This window comes from Arachis hypogaea, chromosome 14 (assembly GCF_003086295.3).
Source record: "Arachis hypogaea cultivar Tifrunner chromosome 14, arahy.Tifrunner.gnm2.J5K5, whole genome shotgun sequence".
NCBI classification, from domain to species: domain Eukaryota; kingdom Viridiplantae; phylum Streptophyta; class Magnoliopsida; order Fabales; family Fabaceae; genus Arachis; species Arachis hypogaea.
The window spans coordinates 123,947,535-123,968,387 of NC_092049.1; the positions used below are offsets into that span (position 1 = coordinate 123,947,535).

Consider the following 20,853-nt stretch of genomic DNA (forward strand, 5'->3'; position numbering starts at 1 on the left):
TTGTCAAAGGCATAGATTTTGATGCAAATAAAACTAGTACCCACAAAAGAGGAGTAGGTTTTGCTCCCAGACCATTAGAATTGAACCACCATCGATTTGCTAAAAATTGACAAAACAAATTGGCACGCCCAGTGGGACAGTTTTAAAATTTAATTGTATCAAAATTTGTTGCTTTCAACTGTTGCATTGTGCATGCAGTGTTGATATTTGGTGCATGCGATTAAGAAGTGGTAGAATTGTTACCATGTCTGACGAAATTTCAAATGACAATGCAGAAACAAGTAATAATGCCCCAATAACTGCTACACAAATTTCTGCAAATTTGATTCCACATGCAGAGTATAATTCTGGGGAGAATATTGCAGTTATTGATGCAAGTGTTGGTGGTAGTGGGCGAAATTCACGCCCTAAGATCACCACCATGCAGAATCAACCGTAAGTAACCGCAAGTTGGCTTCTTTTTGGCCTTCCTCCTGGTTATACGCCTCCTATGGGCAGTTACACATTTTCGGTCAGATTTAGAAATGTGCCAGGTACGGTTTCTAACCAACCTTCTTTCTCATATCCCAACGTTAATCGAGATTACCAAGTGGGCTCCTCATCGAATAATTCATGATCGATGGCTGAGTTTCGATAATATATTGATGAAAGCCATCATGATTTAGTCAACCTGTTGACTCACCAGATGACTACTATTCTGAATCCTATCCTGGCTGACAATGAGTCAAAATATGATCGACTGGTTAAACAAGTCGAGAAAATTGCTCGAATTGTCGATTATGATGAGGGCAGCCTATTCCCCAAGATTTGGTAGTAGACCAGGAGAACGTAGGATATAATGAGGAGAATGTATTTAACAATCCTGAATGGAAGAAAATATCCCTTATCTCGTTCGACGAGATCAAAATGATGATGAAGTTTTGAATAGACTTCACACACAGCGTGGATATCATTACCAGGTGACAAGGATTGTCGAGAATGTCCTCAATAGAATGGGTATCAACGTGGGTCTCATGCATCGACCATATTTTGTTTCTACTTTTCCTTCTGCAGTGCAAATGACAGAAGTTTCAATGGGTGTAAAAAATTCCAAAATAATTACAAAATTTGCAGGAGAGGCTAGAGAGTCAACCGTCGAGCATATAGCTTGCTATATGGTCGAATTAGAAAATTTGGCAAATAATGAAAACCTAAGAATAAAGTTTTTTCCTGCTTCATTAACAAAAAATACTTTCACTTGGTTTTCAAATCTGAGACCCAGTTCGATTTTAACGTGGGCACAGTTGAAAAATACTTTTCATGCTCAATTTTACAGGGCAGAATTGAATGTCTCGTTGACAGATTTGCTTGCAATAGAACGAGATGATGGAGAATCGATAGATGACTATATAATTTGATTAAAAAATGCTCGCAATCGATGTTATGTTGCGGTCCCTAAAAGCGAGATTCTCAAAATAGGCATCAAAGGTCTTGGCTTGTATATGCGTCGAAAATTACTCAATATGCATATTTCTGATTTAGCCTATTTGGCTGAGAGAGTTCGACAAGTTGAAAAATAAAAGAAGAAAAGAAGAAAGAAAGAGAAATGGTTGAATGAGTTTATCAAAAATAATATTCAATGATGATAAGTATTTTTGCTTTTTTCCATCTAGCAAAAAAAACGTCAAAAATAATATTTTCGATAAGTTATTGTTGAATTCTTCGACAAGCCAATATTCGACAAATTCAAACTTTATCAAGTTACAGGTGCATATTGGGATACTTTGGAAGGAGTTGCGTACTCTATTAAGGTATGTACAAGTATGTCTGTGAAAAGAAGTTCTTGAGAAGCGGTTATCGGCAGTTATTAGATATAACTGTGGAAAAGAGAAAAAAAAATTTATTCAACTTTGAAACTCTATAAAGTTGATCAAATTTCAGATAAGAAAAAGCTTCTCTGTTCACTTTGAAAATTGTGAAGTTGGAAATTTGAAAAAAAAATTTTGATTATGATATTTTCGAATCATCAAATATGACAACTCTATGACCACAATGATCTGAGAAGAAAAAGGAAAATTACCATGATTTGGGTAATATGTTGTCATAAAAAAATTTGATAAGATATCGAAAATGAATACGGCTGAAAATATTCAACAAAATGTCGAAGATCCAATAGTTCGACAAACAGCCACTTTACCTCAAGATGTCGAAAACAAATACTTGGGGGCATTCCTTATATCGAAGATAATTTTTCTTCGATAGATTGAAAAAAGAAAGCATCGTTGAAATATGGGATATCTTTATCCATTTTATTATCCTTGACTCTTCAAGAATGACACGATGCTTCACTAATATTTTGTCATGTACTACGTGAAAATATTTGTGAAAATTTGTAAAATATATAAAGTTGATCAAACAATTATTTGGGATCAGTTTCGAATTGGTCAAGCCATCAAAGACCAATTTCGACAAAAAAGGGTAAACTAGACACTTAGGCTCAATTTTTTCAGAGTCCACCCCATGCTATTGGGGTTGGATGGATCAAGAATTGGCAAGAGTTTGGTGAATGAGAAAACGAGAGAATACCGACCGCAACAGGTTCGATGTAGTTATTTTTTATCGAGGCCGTGGAAGAGATACCATTTTTCAAGATCGAATTGGTGGTAACCAAAGTGGTCGACAGTTGCGTCGTGTTCCTTCTACTTCGACCGATCGAAGTAAAGCAGTTGAAACTCCATTCCTAAAAATGGATTAACTATGTCGAGAAAAATTTTAAAGATGAAGAAATGACTGGTACCATCGTCGAAAATATTGAATAATAGTAATTATTTATACTTTCTTCCTTCTAGTCGAAAAAATAAATACTTAGGGGGCATTTGTTATATCGAAAATAATATTTTCGATAAAGATATTATTGAACTCTTTGACAAGCCAATGTTCAACAAGAATAGGCTTCGATCATTCCCAAGTGCCAAAAATATTTTGATCAACCTCCAAATACATGTTAGAATTAACTTTGGATTAGAGCCAATTAGGTACTCCTTTAAGTACTCTCTATTAATCGATTGACGCAAATGTGAAAATCGAAGAGGTAGACTCGACGGAGGTTAGCTGTATCGAAGAAGAGGTTACTGGTGTCGAAGATGGTAGACAGAAAACCGAATTGAAGGCAAAAGTTTCAATCTCTAAAGCAATTTGTCGGTTAAAAAAAAGAAGTGAAGATTAACCACATAGGATTCATCGAGGATGGCCAATCGATGAAGGAGAGGATTTTAATCGACTAAGACTCGTCAAGAAAGAGCGAAGCAATCGAATAAGTGAAAAAGTTAATAAGTGAAGATGGTTAGTGGCAGTTACAGACGGCACTCAAGGAGAGAGGGAATAGTTATTCAAGAATTGACGCACGTGGAAGTTATATCTGAATATGATTGGTCGAAGACTTCTATAAATACGTAAAAGATCGAAGGAAAAAATGTTGGAATCTTTTCAGAGAAAACACTCACACTCACTCACATCCCCAGCGACTTTCTGAGTCAGTCAAGAGTCTTTTTCTTTGAAGGGTTCCTTCCTTGTCTTTACTTTTCATTTAAATTCCCTGCAACTTTCTTTTCATGCCATTTATCTTCTTTGTAATATCCTTTCCTTTTCTTTAAATTCAATAATTTTTATCCTTTCCAGTATTTACCTTTTAATTTGCCATTTATTTTTCCAAACACTTTTTCTTGTAATTTGATTTCCCTTTTATTCAAGCCATTTAAGTTTTATTGTTCATTTCGAATTTCTACAAAATTTAGTTCTTTCTTCTTCGTCATTGTCAAAGACATATATTTTGATGCAAATAAAACTGGTACCCGCAAAAGAAGAGTAGGTTTCGCTCCTAAACCATTAGAATCGAACCACTATCGATTTGCTAAAAATCGACAAAACACCTACTAAAATAATTTATTTAAGAGTTATTTATATTTTTTATATTTGGTTTAAAAAAAACGTTAGACCACATAAAACTTAACCCGCTAACTAAATTAAATAAAGTTGAAAAATACATAAATTAAATTAAATATTCAAATAAGTAAAAATGTAAACTAAGTTTAATATTGAATAATAATTGCTATATTGCACTTTCTAAAACAAACTTTTAACATTTCTCTTTATGTTATTAAACCTAGTGTTAGCCAAAATTAATAATATTATAGTCTTATAAAATAAAAAATATCTATTTATCTTCTGAAATGCATATCAAAAGTTATATATAAAAGTATGAAAATTTTTTTTAAAAATTACAAAATATTACATAACAATGATGATATTATAGAGTCATGTTACGCAATATATAAATGAATTTAGAAAAGGTAAACTGCAGAGGAAGAATGATTTAAACGTGGCATTGATCTTGTGATATGTCCCTTTTATGAGTAATATCTCAAGTCAGTATTAAAGAATTTAATTTTTAATAAATTTTAATTATTAAAAATTTGGAAACTAATTTAATGATTAAAATTTATTAAAGACTAACATGTTTAACTAAAAATTTCTTTAAAAAAATTTGATTTGGAGTATTACTCTTATTGATGAATTTAAAGTTGTGTGTATGAGAGAAGTTAATGCTAAATATGATTAACTTGTTGGCTCATTATCAGTGAAAGAAAAGAAAGACAATAGCTATGTTTTGACAATTGTAAAAATTTAGTCGGTCTCGATTAATCAAAAATATTAAGTTCGTTAAAGAGAAATTGAGGAGTCGAGATATTGAAAATCAGTTGCTTTAAATTCATCGTGAATAGAAATTTGTAAGCTTTAGAATTAGGTTAATAAGGTTTAATTTTTTTGATAACATGAACATCTCCGAAATTCTAGACATTCACCACCATTAATTTCTTCAAACTCATAAGCACTGTCCGAAGCATTCACTCTTCAAGTTTCAGGCCTTTTAAATTTTTAGCAAGTTTTAGCATTCATCAATTCTACGTTCTGTTGATTTAATTAGTAGTTTAATTTAATATTTGTGTGTTCAGTCTTTTAATCCTCGTAAGAACGATATCCACTCACCGTGGTATTATTTAAACGATCCAGTGCATTTGTTGGTATCCATAAGCTTCACTTTTCGCTCATCAAATTTTTGGTTGCATTTAGAAGGGAGATTGAAATTGAGAAATAAAGATTAAATTAAGTTTCTATATTGTATTTATATGGAATTGGCTAAATAAATCAACGAATTAAATTAGCACATACCTACTTGCAACTTGTAGAAGTTTTCTCTTAAGAATTGATTGGAGTATTACTCCACTCTTATTGATAAATTCAAAGTGTATAAGAGATGTTAATGCCAAATATGGTTAATGAAAGAAAAGAAGGACAATTGCTATGTTTTAGTAATGATGTAAAATATTGAATGTGCTTTGCTTTTTTGAGAAAGAAGGTGCATGCTTTACTTCACAATTGACTAAGACTTTAATGGTTGATTTAGCTTATTATATGAATTACGTGTAAAAAAAAAGACTAATTGTTTATTAATTGAAAAAAATTGACTAATCAATTATAAAGAAAAAATTTTCTTTTATTCAATATTTTAATAAATGAGGTAAATATCAAATCGGTACTCGAAAGATTATAGCGCTGATAAAATAGTACCTGACTTTTAGTATTGACAAAATAGCCTTTGAAAGATTTTAAAATTTAACGAAATCACTCAACCGTAAAAGAATGACGTCGCAGTGAACAGAAAACACTGATGTGGCCGTTAGAAGAGAACTAACAAAATTGAAAGAGTATATAAAGAGTACGCAAAAATAAAGAATGCTTTGTTATGTATTTCTTGATTGATTGAATTATAAAAGTAAAACTAAATATATATAGAGTATTGTCTACGAAAGATATAAGCAAACATAAGATAAGAAAGTAACATAAAGATAAGATAAGATGATAAAGGCTAAAATTAAAACTGAATTTATGTATTCTGTTGGGCTGAATTTGTGGGCCGTGAGACTTCTTTATTGTTATCATGGGCTAAGGTAGAAGAATGGTTTAATACGCCCCTGCAAACTGGAGGATGAAAGATATCGAGAACTCCAAGCTTATTGAGATTAAGATGGAAGGGTTGAGGAGACAAAGGTTTTGTGAAGATGTCAGCTAATTGCCCAGAAGAAGGAATGGGGATAAGTTTCATCACTCCAGCTTGAGCTTTTTGTCGAACCAAGTGACAATCGACCTCTAAATTTTTGGTCCGTTCATGAAAAACTGGATTAGCAGCAATATGAAGAGCACTTTGATTATCACAATATAAAACTGGTGGGCGGATAGGAGAGATGCGTAAAAATTGTAACAGATTTAGTATCTATTGAAGTTCACAAGTTGTGTTGGTAAGTGCATGATATTCTGCTTCAGTGGATGAGCTGGCAACGATGGTTTGTTTCTTGTTCTTCCAAGAGACTAAAGAGTTGCCTAAGAAGAAACAATAGCCTGTTAAAGATCGCCGAATGTCAGGATATCTAACTCAATCAGAATCACTGAAGCCGAAAAGCTGAATTTTTTATTCTTTTAGAAAGAAAAGTCCTTTGCCGGGGCTAGTTTCAGATATCGTAACACATGCTTGGCAGCTTGAAGATGAGATTCAGTAAGATTTGCCATAAATTGACTTAATTGTTCAGTGGTATACATGATGTCTGGTGGAGTAGTGGTAAGGTAGATAAGACGCCCAACCAAACGGCGATACACATAAGGGTCAGATAGCAAGGAACTTTTTTCTTGATATAGTCTTGTAGAACTATCCATTGGAACAAAGGCAGGTTTAGCACCTAATAAACCAGAATCCTCTAAAAGATCAAGACAATATTTTCTCTGAGATAAGCAAATTCCCTTTGCTGATTGAGCTACTTCAATACCCAAAAAATATTTTAAAAGGCCCAAATCTTTAATTCAGAAGTGTTGGTACAAAAAAGACTTAATGGAAGCAAGTTCAAAAATAGAATTACCGGTGAAAATGATGTCATCAACATAGACTAGAAGTATAGAAATTTGAGCTCCAGTAAATTTAACAAATAGACTATAATCAGATAAGGTTTGCTAATATCCATGAGATAGCAAAAGATGAGAAAGTTTGTCATACCACATACGATTAGATTGTTGTAAACCATACAATTACTTTAGTAACTTGCAGCATTAATTTGGGCGAGGAGATGTGAACCCGGGTGGCAAAGTCATGTAAACATCTTCAGAAAGATCCCCATGTAAGAAAGCATTATTGACATCTAACTGATGTTTGGGCCAATGCTTCATAGAGGCTAATGCCAAAACTAATCTGATGGTGGCAGGCTTGACAACAGGAGAGAAGGTTTCCAAGAAATCAACACCTTCAGTCTGGGTGAATCCTTTGGCCACAAGGCGAGCCTCATATCGATCAACTGAACCATCAGGCTTGCGTTTGATGCGATAGACCCAATTTACAGCCAACCGGTTTAACACCTGCAGGACAATCAATAAGTCGCCAAGTTTTGTTCAACTCAAGAACATCTAGCTCATCTTTCATAGCACTACGCCTATTGGGATGTTGATTGGCATCTTTAAATAACTTTGGCTCAACGTCAGAATGTAGAGATAATAGAAACTTTTTATGTGAAGATGAAAGAGAAGAAAAAGACATGACTGAAGATAAAGGATACCTGCACTTTAAGGGAGATTGATTTGTAGAGGTGAGAGGGGAATTGCACAAGTAATCAGAGAAATATACTGGAGATCGGTGAGGTCGATCAGAATGACGAGGATAGGGTTGCTCAGGCGGTGAGGAAGGTGACGGGGGATGAGGAGGTGTCGGTGGACTAGTGTCTAGTGCGGAAGAAGAGGAGGGTGTGGGCCTCGAAAGAGATTCGGTTGTCATGGATTTAAGTTAGTTAGGACACGATAGTGAGGAAGAAGGAGATGTTGTTAGAGAAAATAAAGAATTAGATGAAGTTGGGTCAATGGGTATGGGTGAGGGTTCAACTGGAAGGGTTGGTATTTTTGGGTTATGTGTGTTGACAGAAAAATTGTTTGGTTCAGAATTTGTTATTGGGTTGGAGGAATTGGGCCATTTGTGTGGACCAAAGGAAAGACTAATTCATTAAATATAACATTTTGAGAAATTTCAATCCTTTTGTCATCCAAAAAGATAAATGATATATCCTTTTAAACCATTTTGAAAACCAATGAAAACATCCTTTTTGGCTCTTGGATCAAATTTTGATCTATTTGTCATTAGGGTAGACACAAAACATAAACATCCAAAAATTTTAAGGTCATGATAATTTGGTAGATGATTAAATAAAATCTCAAATGGTGTTTGAAAATTAATTGCAGAGGATAGAATTCTATTAAGCAAACAAACAGTATGTTTAACAGCATAAGACCAAAGAGATAATTGTAAATTAGATTGAAACATAAGAGCACAAGCTATATTTAAAATATGTTGATGCTTGCGTTCTACCCGTCCATTTTGTTGAGGAGTTTCAACACAACTACGTTGATGAATAATGCCCTTGGAAGCATAAAAATCATGTAAAATAAATTCTGGTCCATTATCGGAACGGACAGTTTTGACTTTAGAGCTGAATTGTGTTTCAACTAAAGCAATAAAATTCTTTACATGATTTTGCACTTCTCCTTTTGATTTTAACAAAATAACCCATGTAAAGCGACTAAAATCATCAACGATAGTTAAGAAACATTTATGATTATGAATAGAATTTCGTCGAAACGGGCCCCAAATGTCAAAATGTAATAAATCAAAAATTGCATTAGCTTTATTAAATTTTTGAGAAAATAAAAGTTTCTTCTGTTTAGAAAAATGACAAATATCACAAGTTTTATTATAATGCATAGAAATAAAAGGAAATTGCTTATTTAAATAATTAAGTCTTTGTTCAGAAAGATGACCCAAACGAAAATGCCATAGCTCAGATGGTGTAATGGCTGATTTTGTTTTGATAGTATGAATGGAATGTGAAGTTGATGGAGTGCGAGTGGGAGTACTTTCAACAACATATAAGCCTTCTCTCATTCTACCCAAACCAATCGTCCTCAAAGTGTTGGCCTGAAAAGTGCAAGAAGAAGATGAAAAAGTGAGTTGACATTGAAGATTGGAAGTAATTTTGGATATGGAAATAATGTTAAAATTAAAGTAAGGCAGATAAAGAACATCATGAAGGATTAAGGATGAAGAAAATTGCACAACACCCTTATAGGAAGCAGTGACTTTAGTGTTATTTGGTAAGTGAATGATAATGGGAGAGACTTTGTAATATGAAATAAACCAAGATAAGTTTGATGCAATATGGTCTGTGGCACCAAAATCAATAATCCAAGAATTTAAAAATGTATTTTTGTTGGAAAAATTATTTAAAATAGAAAATGTGTTTAAAGAACAAAGATAATGAGTACTTAGACTAGGCAAAAACCCATTTTGATTTGATGAACCATTATCTCTATATTTTGAAGAGGGAGACTCGGCCTTTTTGAGAAGTGCTATGAGAGCTTGTTGTTGGGCTAGTGAGAGGTCTAAAATTGGGTTTGGATTGGGCTGCTGGGTATGCCCTTCAACATGACCTAGGGCTGCCCTCTCATCATAAACTGGAGGGGGGATTGAAGGAGGAGTGGCGGCAATAGCAGCAGAGTGATGTGGACTACCAGGGTGACGTGGATGCCCTGGCAGGTACCCATATTTCGAATAGCAGACTTCAATCGTGTGGCAACTATGACCACAATGTGCGCAGAACTTAGAGGAACCAACACGTCCTACACTGGAGGAAAAACCACTGCGACCCTTGCCGGAAGAAAAGCCATTGCGACCGCGACCGCGACCTTGTGAGGGGTGCTGCGAATTGGCGCGGCAGTGATGGAACGTGGATTGTCTAGAATCCCAACGGCAACTTGTAGCTGTCGTTCATGTTGGATGACCAACGCAAAAACTCTGGTTGCTGGAGGTAATGGGTCTAGGAGAAGTACTTAGATCGCACCACCAAAAACCGTTCATCCAATCCCTTAAGAAAGCGAATTATGAAATCTTGTGATATGTGAGATGTTGCTGGTCATGAACAGACCGGAAGAGGGCGAGAACTGACGAGTTCCTCCCAAAGAGACTTCAGTGACGTGTAGAACTCGGTGACAGACAGAGTGCCCTGCTTAAGTGCATAGATTTCTTCTTGCAACTCAGCAATTCGGAGAAGATCACTCTGAGCAAATTGTTCTTTCAAATCGGTCCAGACAGAGGAGGCAGTGGCAAAATAGATGACACTTTGGGTTATAGAAGGGGACAAAGAACGGAACAACCAAGATAAGACCGATTTGTTGCAACGTTCCCAAGCCGAGAAGAGAGGATCATCAGGTAGAGGAGAGGAGATAGAACCGATAAGAAATCCATATTTATTTTTGGAAATCATAGCCATAGTGAAGGATCTATTCCATGAATAGTAACTGTTTCCTGTGAGAACAGGGGTAACCAAGACTAAGGTAGAATTTTCGCTTGGATGGATATAATAGGAATTGGTTGTATCCTGAGCTAAATTGGAAGGTTGATTATTCATGGTAGGCGGGAGAGTTGAAGGAGTTTTAGGATCTGAATCGATTGGTTTATCCATGGATGTCAGCAGAGCTCAAGAAGAGCTCTGATACCATAATAAAATTGAAAGAGTACATAAAGAGTACGCAAAAATAAAGAATGCTTTGTTATGTATTTCTTGATTGATTGAATGAATTATAAAAGTAAAACTGAATATATATAGAGTATTGTCTACGAAAGATAAATGCAAAGATAAGATAAGAAGGTAACATAATAAAGATAAGATAAGATGATAAAGGCTAAAATTAAAACTGAATTTATGTATTCTGTTGGGCTGAATTTGTGGGCCGTGAGATTTCTTTATTGTTGTCATGGGCTAAGGTAGAAGAATGGTTTAATAAGAACTCCGATGATGGCAGAGAGCTCCGGCGACGTTTCTAGTCTTCTTCTTTTTCTTGGCTAGGTGCTGCCATGGCGTAGGGGACGTGGAAGGGACGTAGAAAGGACGCAACGGTGTATTGAAGAAGAAGAAGAAGCGGTGAACATGAGAACACGACGAGGTACTGCTATGGTGAAAGGGGACGCAACAATGTGTTGAAGAAGAAAAAGCGACGAACACGAAGAACGCGGCGAGGCAGTGGCGTGCCATGGCGGTCTTCTTCTTCAGGTGCCATAGAGGAAGGGGACGTAGTAGCGTGGTGTGTGAAAAAGAAGAAGGTCACCGGAAATGTCGCCTCAGCTCTCTACCATCATTGGAGCTTGCTTCTGACAGTTACATCATCTTTTTTATTCATTGTGACGTCATTCTTTTATGGTTGGGTGATTTTGTCAAATTTTAAAATTTTTCAGGGATTATTTTGTCAATAATAAAAAGCAGACATCATTTTGTCACTGCTAAAATCTTAGTCATGCCATGATATGTTATTATTACCTTAAGTTATATAATCTAAATATTTTAAAATCTTTACACTACTACAAAAACGCAAGATAGCGGCACACAATTAGCAGCTGTTTTGACAATTGTCGCTGTCTGATAGTTTCCCAGCAGTTTTAGTGGTGATAGTGGGAAGAGCAGCTATTTGATTTCATTTTGCCACAAATTTTTAAAAAATGCTGCTAACCTAATTTTTTTTTTGCGATATTTTAATTCCCCTTTCCCAAAAACACAATACTCAGCAGCTTCAACAAATAAAAAAAGAAAGAAAGAAATGTTAAGAGAAGAGAGGGAGAAACGGAGAAGGAGAGGAAAGGGAGGAAGGAGCCGGGCCGCCGCTGCTGAGTTTGCCGCCGCCGTCGAGTTGTCGTGCCGCCGAAAAGCCATAACGGCAAGAGAAAGAACTGTGAAGAGAGAGGGAGACCGCATCAGCTCACCGCGAAGCCAGTGCCGCCGTTGTCTTCATCGCGGGTCTGTACCATCGCGTCTTGCCACCGCGGCCACCACTAAGCTTGCCGTCGTCGCCACTGAAGCCGAAGAGAGAGAGAGAGAGAGAGAGTTCGGAAAGAGAGGGAGAGCGCGCGCTCACGAAGGAGAAGAATGACGAAGAGTGAAGGAGAAGCAGAAGACGATGAACCCAGGGGAGAAGGAGGAGGTCCGTTCTCGCACCGTCCTGCTCTGCCACCGCGGCTGCCGTCGATTGGGGTCAAGGCCGTCGCCGTCGCACCCTATTCCAGTCGCCATTAGGGTATTTTGCTGCTGCGATTGATAGCGCCGCCGCTAGGAGGAGCCGAAAGGGGAGAGGAGGTCGCCGTCAAACACACCGCCACCAGTTACAACCGTCGCCGAAACCGGGACAGACTCACCGGGACTCTGCTTCTTCCTTTCTTGAATCTGTTCTGCTTCTATTTTGTTCCAATATTCTCCTAACTTTCTTTCTATGCACTTTGAAATTGGTTTTGCTAATTTTTTTGTACCCAGTAATTACTTTGCTTCATCGATGGTATTAAGGAACCTATAACATTGGCAGCAGATGAGTCTTCTAAGCATAACGCAATTCTAGAAAATTTTGAGTCCACTATTATTCAGGTATCTTCATTCTATTTACTAAGGATATAGTTGAAATCATTGACTTATATATATAAATATCTCGATTGCTCAACTTTCAATTCCACACTTCTTATTACAAACTACTTTATTATTTAAGCATCATGTTTCTTTATAAAAAATGCTTAGTCATCCAAATTAATGGCATAAAATATTTCAAAGAGAATATATGAGAAACAGAACAAATTCATTGATTAGAATTTCAAGTACATCATCCTGAACTATTTGAGAAATAGAGAAACACAAGTTAGTGAACAATTTGAGCCTGGTGTTTACGTGACACTAATAATAAAGCCTACTGGTGTCAAAATTTTCAAGAAAGTTGAATTCAGGTATACTACAGATACTTGTTTATCTAATAAATTCTACATTTTCAATTTCTGTATCAGTGTGATTTGTATTGAACATATGAGTCACTATAAGTCAGCTTCACAAAATTAGTTTAGTATTCTTCTCCTATCTCAGGTGAAGGTGTGTATACCCATTTTTGAAATATGTACATGAATGTGTGATCAAAATAGCTGCTACATTATTTAAACCATTTCGCTAATTTTGATCTGCATGCACAACACATTTTCTTTAAAAAGAAGTTGCAGAAATTTGCATGGATGCATTCCTTAATTTTATTTTTTGATAAATCACTTGGAAAGCTTTTTATGGCACTCAAGTTACACAAGCTTTTTACTGGATAACAATGTTAAACTCTTTTGTATACCTCCAGTGCAGAACAATTAAACTCTTCCTATACCTCAAACCTTTTATATGATTTTGTAACTTTGGACAATGTTACCAGATGTGAATAGTGTAAGAAGTAAAGCATATAGAATGCTAATTGTTACTAAATTTGGATGAAAGTGAAATTATGTGTGTGCTTTGTAATGTAGAGGGGTTATTCTCTAACTCCATATTTACTTGGTTTGTGTTTTTGAAGTGGGGTTATAGAGGGGTAAGGTAGTATGCACTAATGTTTTCTACATTGATGTAGATAGTATATCTCTTGCTTGAGTCTGGAGTTGATATCAATCTTAGGAACTATCACGGTCAGGTACATGAAAAATCACAATTCAATCTAGTACATACTTTATGTCATGAGTAGTATTATATTTCTTCTATTGAAAGCACAATTTCTTTTGCTTACATTATCTAACAGTGTTTATTTAATATTTTTTTATTGTTATTGATACACACTTAGATAAATGCTTTCTCTTTTGTCAGATAATAAATTCAGCGGAAAACGATATAGTTATTGATTATTGGTAAGCTGTCAAATGCTTGTTCAGTATAAGTTTTTGCATTCCTCTTCCTATCCCTTAACCCATCATTTGAATCTTTGAATATTTCTATTTCTTATGTGCTATAGTTATGTGAAATGTACATCAGCCTCTCTGCAAGCATTGGCATCATTTTGGAAATTATATCCCATGCATCACCCAGAAGAAATAAGCTGCTGTATTAAAAAAGCCACTGCATATATTGAAAGCGTTCAAGCTTTGGATGGTTCATGATTTGCTACTTCCTTTTTGGAAACCACTATTTTCAAGTTTTTCTATTGAGATAGTTGATTTATGCATGTTGTGGTTATGCTCTCTTGCTTTTAGCATGAATGAAACTTTGTTAGTTTAGTAGACTTCTAAACCACTCAAATCTGCTTAACAGGTATGGTTCATGGGGAGTTTGCTTCACCTATGCCACATGGTTTGGAATAAATGAGTTGATTGCTTCTGGAAAGAGTTATAGTGATTCCCCAGCCATTCATAAAGCTTGTGAATTTTTGCTGTCTAAGCAGGTTTCAAATGGTGGCTGGAGAGAGGGTTATTTGTTTTGTCAAAATAAGGTTAATTTTACTATTTCTAAATGCCAATATCATTTATTTTTCTTCTTAGAAATCCCTAAAACTACTAAGCATTTTCTTGTGGGAGAGTCTTTTTCGAGTAGTGCATGCATAAATACGATAAAGAAGTTGCTGAGATTATAACTGTCTGGAAAGTGTGTAGGAAGGAAAGGGGAGTATAAGACGATGAATTTTATGAAACTAATAAAATTTTGATATAACGTATTGTATTTTGTTTTTAAGTAACATTCAGTTAGAATACTCTATTACTTTCAGGAATCTAAAGGCTGAGAGTTATAGTTATGTTTCTCCCAATGTCTGTTTTTCAGGTGTATTCAAATCTTGAAAATAACATGGCTCATCTTGTAAACACATCGTGGGCCTTGCTGGCTCTCATTGTTGCTGGACAGGTATATACAGCAAAATATTTGCTACTTTTGTGTTGCTGCCTTTGAACTGATTAGTTTAAAACTTTGATTCTAACACAAAATTCTAACATTTGCATTATAGATGGAGAGTTTCTGTGCCACACATTCTAGTACTCAGTTACTCGCGACAACTACTCAGCCATTGCCAATGGGACTTTTTCCAACTTGGTCATAGCAGAGTGGCTGCAGAACACTAACAGCTATTCACAAGATGCTATTCCGGCCGGTGGAAAGGTTAATGTGATAGTTAAACTGTTCTTGTGGAGACAGTAATATTAGAAAAGATTATGGATTGTTCATCACATACCCTCTTAAGCCTGAGGATTCTTTGCAGTCAATTGCAAACCAGACAAAGCTTGATCCTGAGTTGTTGATGAAATACAACCCCGGTGTAAATTTCAGGTAAGGGAGTGGTCTGGTTTATATTCTCGGCAGAGGTTCGCTTTCTGATTTCGATGCCATGTTTAGGTCGTCTTATATAAATTCATGAGGATTATGTACATGTTAAGATTTGTGACATATGGTGCATTTATAGATAGAATTGAAAGTAGAGTAGTCCCTCATATCTATGCTAATTCCTAAGCAGTTTGGCTTTTTGTAGTTGAACTTAAATGCATTCAAGAGTATAATAATTAATAAAATTAGCATCGTGGTTATGAATGTATGTTTCAAATTAATTTATCAGGAACTTAAACCTTGAGAGAAATTTTTCATATTTTCTTTTCATTTCACTTTCCAGATGAAAACAGCAACAAGTAACTTCAATTTGGCTAACAAAATTGGTCAAGGTGGTTTTAAAGAACTGGTGGATCCTAGGCTTGGAGATAATTACTCAATTGATTCAGTTTTCAAAGTATTATCTACTAGTTATATATTATTCTTAGAGATCGGAACTAGCACAGGCCTGCCTCACAATCCACAAATACTAAAAGCTTATCCAATTTATTTGAATTGAAGCTGATGTTTTCTCTTTCATTAGCTGATCTGCTATACATTCCTCATGAATAAAAGATTAGAATCTTTCCATTGCTTCAAAGTGTTAGGTTAGCTAGTTTTTAACCCACTCCAACAGACATGACAATAACATGTAGACAGTGGCATTAATTTAATTGAGGATACTAATCATAAACCCAATGTAAGAAGATATTTATTTAATGGAATGCACAATGCTAAATTGCTAATCAACCATAAATGTTTATAGCATCCAGTCATACATATCACAAGTTGATCAAATTCTATGAATATTGAAAGTCTGAGGCTTCTTTCTTCTATGGTGTAGTCTATAATAAGGTTTTTACTAGTCTATAATAAGGTTTTTATGTGTGGCTTTGAAGTATTGATAACGTGACAGAGTTAATAAAAAATGGCCTAAACAATTGTAATTAGTCATTTTTTTAAAGCACATGTATGAAATTGCGGCGATTTAAAACCGTGCATTTTTTTAAAAAATCTCACAGTTTTGCGGTAGTTTTAAAATCGCCATAGTTTTTTTTTAATTCACTGACCAAATAGCGGCGGTTTCAAAATCGCTGCAAAATCAACTATCTGATTTGCAGCGGTTGTGCCAACGGTTCCGTAGAACCGCCGCTAAATCATATAACCACCCCCTAATAGCCGACGCTTAACGAACCGCTGGAATCCCATTTCGCAGCAGCTTAAAATCGTTGCAAATCACTCCAAAAAATGCCGCAATTTTCCGTTTCCTTTGTAGTGTTATTAGAAGTTATGAAATAAATTTAAAATAATATAAGTGAATGATATTGTAATTTATGAATAAATTAATCTCAATTAAAATTAATTCAATAGTCGAATTAGAATTATACGGTATTATTTAGTCTTTATATAAAAAAATTCATATTATTAAATATATATATATATATATTTTGTTATAACCATGTTTAATTCTTAGTTGAATATATTTTATTACAATTAAAAAAATAATTTTAATTGAATATATATATATATATATATATATATATATATATATATATTTAAAAAAAGGTGAATCTTTATTTAAAGCACTGTAACCTTTTTCACGGTACATATTTAGTTATTTCAAAGTCATGTGTACGGTACAAGAGATTAATGTTAAATGGTCATTTTATTGTGGGTCCTTGTGAAAATCTAGTCACTTTAGTTAAAAGAAAAGAAGGTGATAGTTGAGGTAGTCATGTCTTGGCAATAATTGTAAAAACTTGATCATCATGTATTGCATGTGTTTAGATTCTTTTAGGATGTAGTTAGAAGAGAGATAAAAATTAAATAATAGAGATCCAGAGATAGACACTAATTTAAATTTTTATGTTAGTTCATTCTAAATAAGAGTTTTAGTTCGGTCCTGTTAAAGTGCTATATTTAACAAATTAATTTAAAGCTAATTGGATTGGAACGAGTTATATAAATATATAAAAAAAAGATTTATATGTTGAAATTTGATTTAAGAGATTTATGTAATTTTAGATTTTTTTTTAATTTGTTTAAATAAAAAAACCTATTTTTATTGATTTATTTGTTAAAAAGAATTTTTGAAGTGTTCAAGAAAAAAGTCATAACAATAGGAGAGGAGGGAGGGGGGAAGAAAGTTAAAATTACAAAATCAAAAGTATTATATAACAATTATTGCAGAAATTATTTTTTATATGGAGAGTGTATTGATATTTTGGCTGAATATTAAGAAGTGGATGTTTTGTCGGTATGTGGACGTTACGGCGGTTAACACGCAGGAGGCGTGGTACCGCTGTTTGTCAGAAACGTGTCAGCACTCCAACAACACGCGGAGGGCGTGGTGACACGGCGCGCATGTAGTTCCCTAGCAACATGCAGGGGGCGTGTTGAAACAGACTTTGCAGAGTTTTGTGCCTTTCCAATGTGCTGCAGTAACACGGGGGTGGGTGTGTTGGAAGCTATCTACATGCAGGGGACAACTCCTCTACTCCGATAAGTAGCAAACGTTACTCATGGCTCTATAAAAAGAGAGCCTCTCCCTCCCTCCCCCAGTATGCGCGTTAGAGTGTTTGAGTGTGTTAGTGTTAGTGTATGTTAGAGAGAAGGGTTGTTGGTAGTGTATGTTAGAGAGAAGAAGGGAGTTCCGAGGAAAGAAAGAAAAAGAATGGAAAAAAAGATAGAAAAAAATATTAGTTTGTATTTATTTTAAAAAATAGTACGTAATTATTATACGGCTTCCGAGAAACATATTATAAATTATTTGAATCATCTAATTTATGTAAGATGGTAAATTATATTTTTTTATGTATTTAAATTTTTTTAATTTTTATTATTTAACATATTAAAATATAGTAGCATTATTATTGTTTTTTGTATTTTATGAATATTTTAAAATAAAATTTTTATTTATAAAATATAATTATATTATATTTTATTTTATATGATCCAAATGTGAATATATAATTTTTTTTATTATAATTGAATTAATTTTCTGTTATAAAAATACTATAAAGGAATATATATATTATAATTTTTGTTATGAATATACTCATGAATAAATAAATATTCGAATTTTTTGAAAATAAATATGCATGTCTTCTATTTTCAAAATTTTAATTAATAAATATTAAAATAAATATATAAATATTTAAAAAATATATTGTTATTAAATATTGAAAAAATAAATATTTTTTATCTCGAAAAAATATCAATCATTTATATTTATTTATTTAAAAAAAGAAGTGTAAGTATAAATATTTGTTTATAATATTTAAAGAAAAAATGTTAATATATAATTTTTTTAGAATGAAATTATTTTTTTATGAATTTAATTAATAAACAATTTGTATATTAATAAATGAATACATATACCTTTTAAATAAATATGCTAATATTTGTTAAATATTTTAATAAATAAAATATTAAAATAAATATGTGAATATTTATTAAAATATTTATATTGATGTCGATTTATTATTAGTAAGAATTATTATTTATTTAAACTAACAAATATATTTTTGTTGATGCAACCTAACATAAATTTGTTGGTGCGTAAACTGGATCCGCTACAGACGTGGAACCCGATGGTCGAAAAGATAAAAACTATTTACGCGCTACGGAATTCTACCACGTCTCTAGGATTGGGGTGATAAGAGGATTTTACCCCTTATTAGCTGCTCTGGTTGAAAGGTAGAGGATAACTCACACATTTGTATTGCCGGTGAGTGAGGTTACAGTGACATTGGAAGATGTCGCTCATATATTTAACTTACCCATTGATGGAGAACCTATGACTGAATGGACAGATAGTAGTGCGACTTCCTGCAGAGTCAGAACATCGCGATATTCGATCGTGAATCAGAAGTTAGTCATTTTTCGAAATTCTATATAAAGTTGGGTTGGGTTGGGGCGATCTTCCGACGTCGCCTCAAAAAATCCTATAATTATGCAAAAGATTAGCAAAGATAGAAGAAAAAGAGTGAGAGACATAAAATTATGTGAAAGGAGATAAAAAAAAATGTATGAAGTGAATATTAATTTATATAATAAACATGAATAGAATTAGAAATAAAAAGAAGGAATGAATTAGAATTTATTAACCGATTTATATCTATTAATAAAAGATAAAACATTACTACTAAAGGTATAAAATAACCTACACAATAATAAAAAGTAAAAAAAATATTAAAAGGTAAGGCTAATACATAAGAAGAATAAAAAGTGCTATGATGATAGAAAATTATAAAATGACAATTTTACTAAAATATACACGTGATACAATTAGAGGTTATCTAATATGCCAAAAGTTTATTATATTGTTATTTAATTCTCTTTTCTATACATTATAAATAAATTGACAGATAGATAGATAATATAAACAAAAAATTTTTCATAAAATAAATTTTTTCTCCAAATAAGATATATAATATTAAAATTTAGACCATTGTTATGAATTAATATTTTTTATAATATAATTCTTTTTATAAAATTAAATAATTTAGTATATAAAATGATAAGATTAATACTAAATTGATTATATAGATGCTATTTTTTATAGTAGTATAAATGTAGTTTTAATTAAGATAGATATTTTTTTTTATGTTGTTATCATAGATGATATGACAAGTTTATATGAAACTTAAAATTTTATGTGTCATTCATTCACCATAACTAGAGTAAGACCTATGTAATGTATAGAGATGTAAATTAATTATATTATATAGTGTATTTTAATAAGTGCTATATTATTTAGAGATTGATTAGATAATATATAAATTAATATTAATTAAATTTGAATTTTTTATATTATAAATATTTTGCATAATATTTATTTGATAATTTGTATATAATCATGTAATTATTCAACTAAAATTTTAATATAAATTAAAATATAATTTATTATTTTAAAAATTTAAATTTATTTATTTTTAAAAAGACATAAACCTTTTATATTAGAATTGTACAAAATTACATCTTCATTTGTTGCTTCTATTTTTATATTTGTTTTAGTTATCATACTTTGTCTTCTCATATATATGGTATTCTTTCGGTTGTAAATAATTAATTTTTTTTAAATGAATGAGAATGAAAAACGCCAAAAATATAAGTTAGTTTTATAATTATGATATATTTATACTTAATAAGGAGATGTGTCAAATTTAAACTTACTTGGATTTAGAAAAATGAATGAAAATAAAAATACCAAAAATGTAAAAGTTGATACCAAATTCTTATACAATGAGTTTAAGCCATGCTTTCTCTTCTAATAATGCCACGTCAGCAATTTTGATAATTTGACAAAACTTAAAAATCAACCAATCATCTTTTAGTAAAACATTTTAAAAAAATTACAAGAAAAAACTCTGATTTATTATTATTCATTAAAACATATAGTACTAATTAAGTACAATAAATATACATTAAAAGTGTAACAATAATAATAATAATTATAAAAATTTCAATTACAAATATTAAAATACTATAACTTATATATATTAATATTCTTATTACTATATTATTAGGTCTATTTATGCATGCTACATAAGACTCTTATTACTCTTTATTTATTAATCTCTCATACTAATTAGCATAAATTCTTTCAAAA

The 20,853-nt window shown here is 32.8% G+C and overlaps 1 protein-coding gene across 6 annotated transcripts; it reads left to right on the forward strand.

Moving 5' to 3' along the window:
- The first annotated feature begins 11,585 nt into the window (after positions 1–11,585).
- On the forward strand, positions 11,586–15,989 carry LOC112743954 (cycloartenol Synthase). Of its 6 annotated transcripts, XR_011871229.1 has the most exons (9): positions 11,722–12,527; positions 13,531–13,590; positions 13,761–13,801; positions 14,202–14,240; positions 14,332–14,379; positions 14,706–14,786; positions 14,887–15,038; positions 15,139–15,206; positions 15,544–15,989. XR_011871229.1 is itself a non-coding variant. In XM_072214818.1 (7 exons), the coding sequence occupies exons 4-7, from the start codon at positions 14,211–14,213 to the stop codon at positions 14,977–14,979; spliced, it is 252 nt and encodes an 83-aa protein (XP_072070919.1). In that variant the 5' UTR covers positions 11,617–12,527; positions 13,531–13,590; positions 13,761–13,801; positions 14,202–14,210; the 3' UTR covers positions 14,980–15,464. The 6 variants fall into 6 exon arrangements, 2 of the variants coding, with proteins under 2 accessions (XP_072070919.1, XP_072070920.1); XR_011871230.1 differs by having other exon boundaries at positions 11,586–12,527; positions 13,535–13,590; positions 14,887–15,206; XR_011871228.1 differs by having other exon boundaries at positions 11,611–12,527; positions 14,887–15,206.
- The last annotated feature ends 4,864 nt before the right edge of the window (positions 15,990–20,853 follow it).

Coding starts and splice junctions, on each gene's coding strand:
- LOC112743954 (XM_072214818.1), top strand. CDS start 14,211: ATGGGGAGTTTGCTTCACCTATGCCACATG. Junction 14,380..14,705: donor ATTTGTTTTGTCAAAATAAG/GTTAATTTTACT, acceptor TCTGTTTTTCAG/GTGTATTCAAATCTTGAAAA. Junction 14,787..14,886: donor CTCTCATTGTTGCTGGACAG/GTATATACAGCA, acceptor TTTGCATTATAG/ATGGAGAGTTTCTGTGCCAC.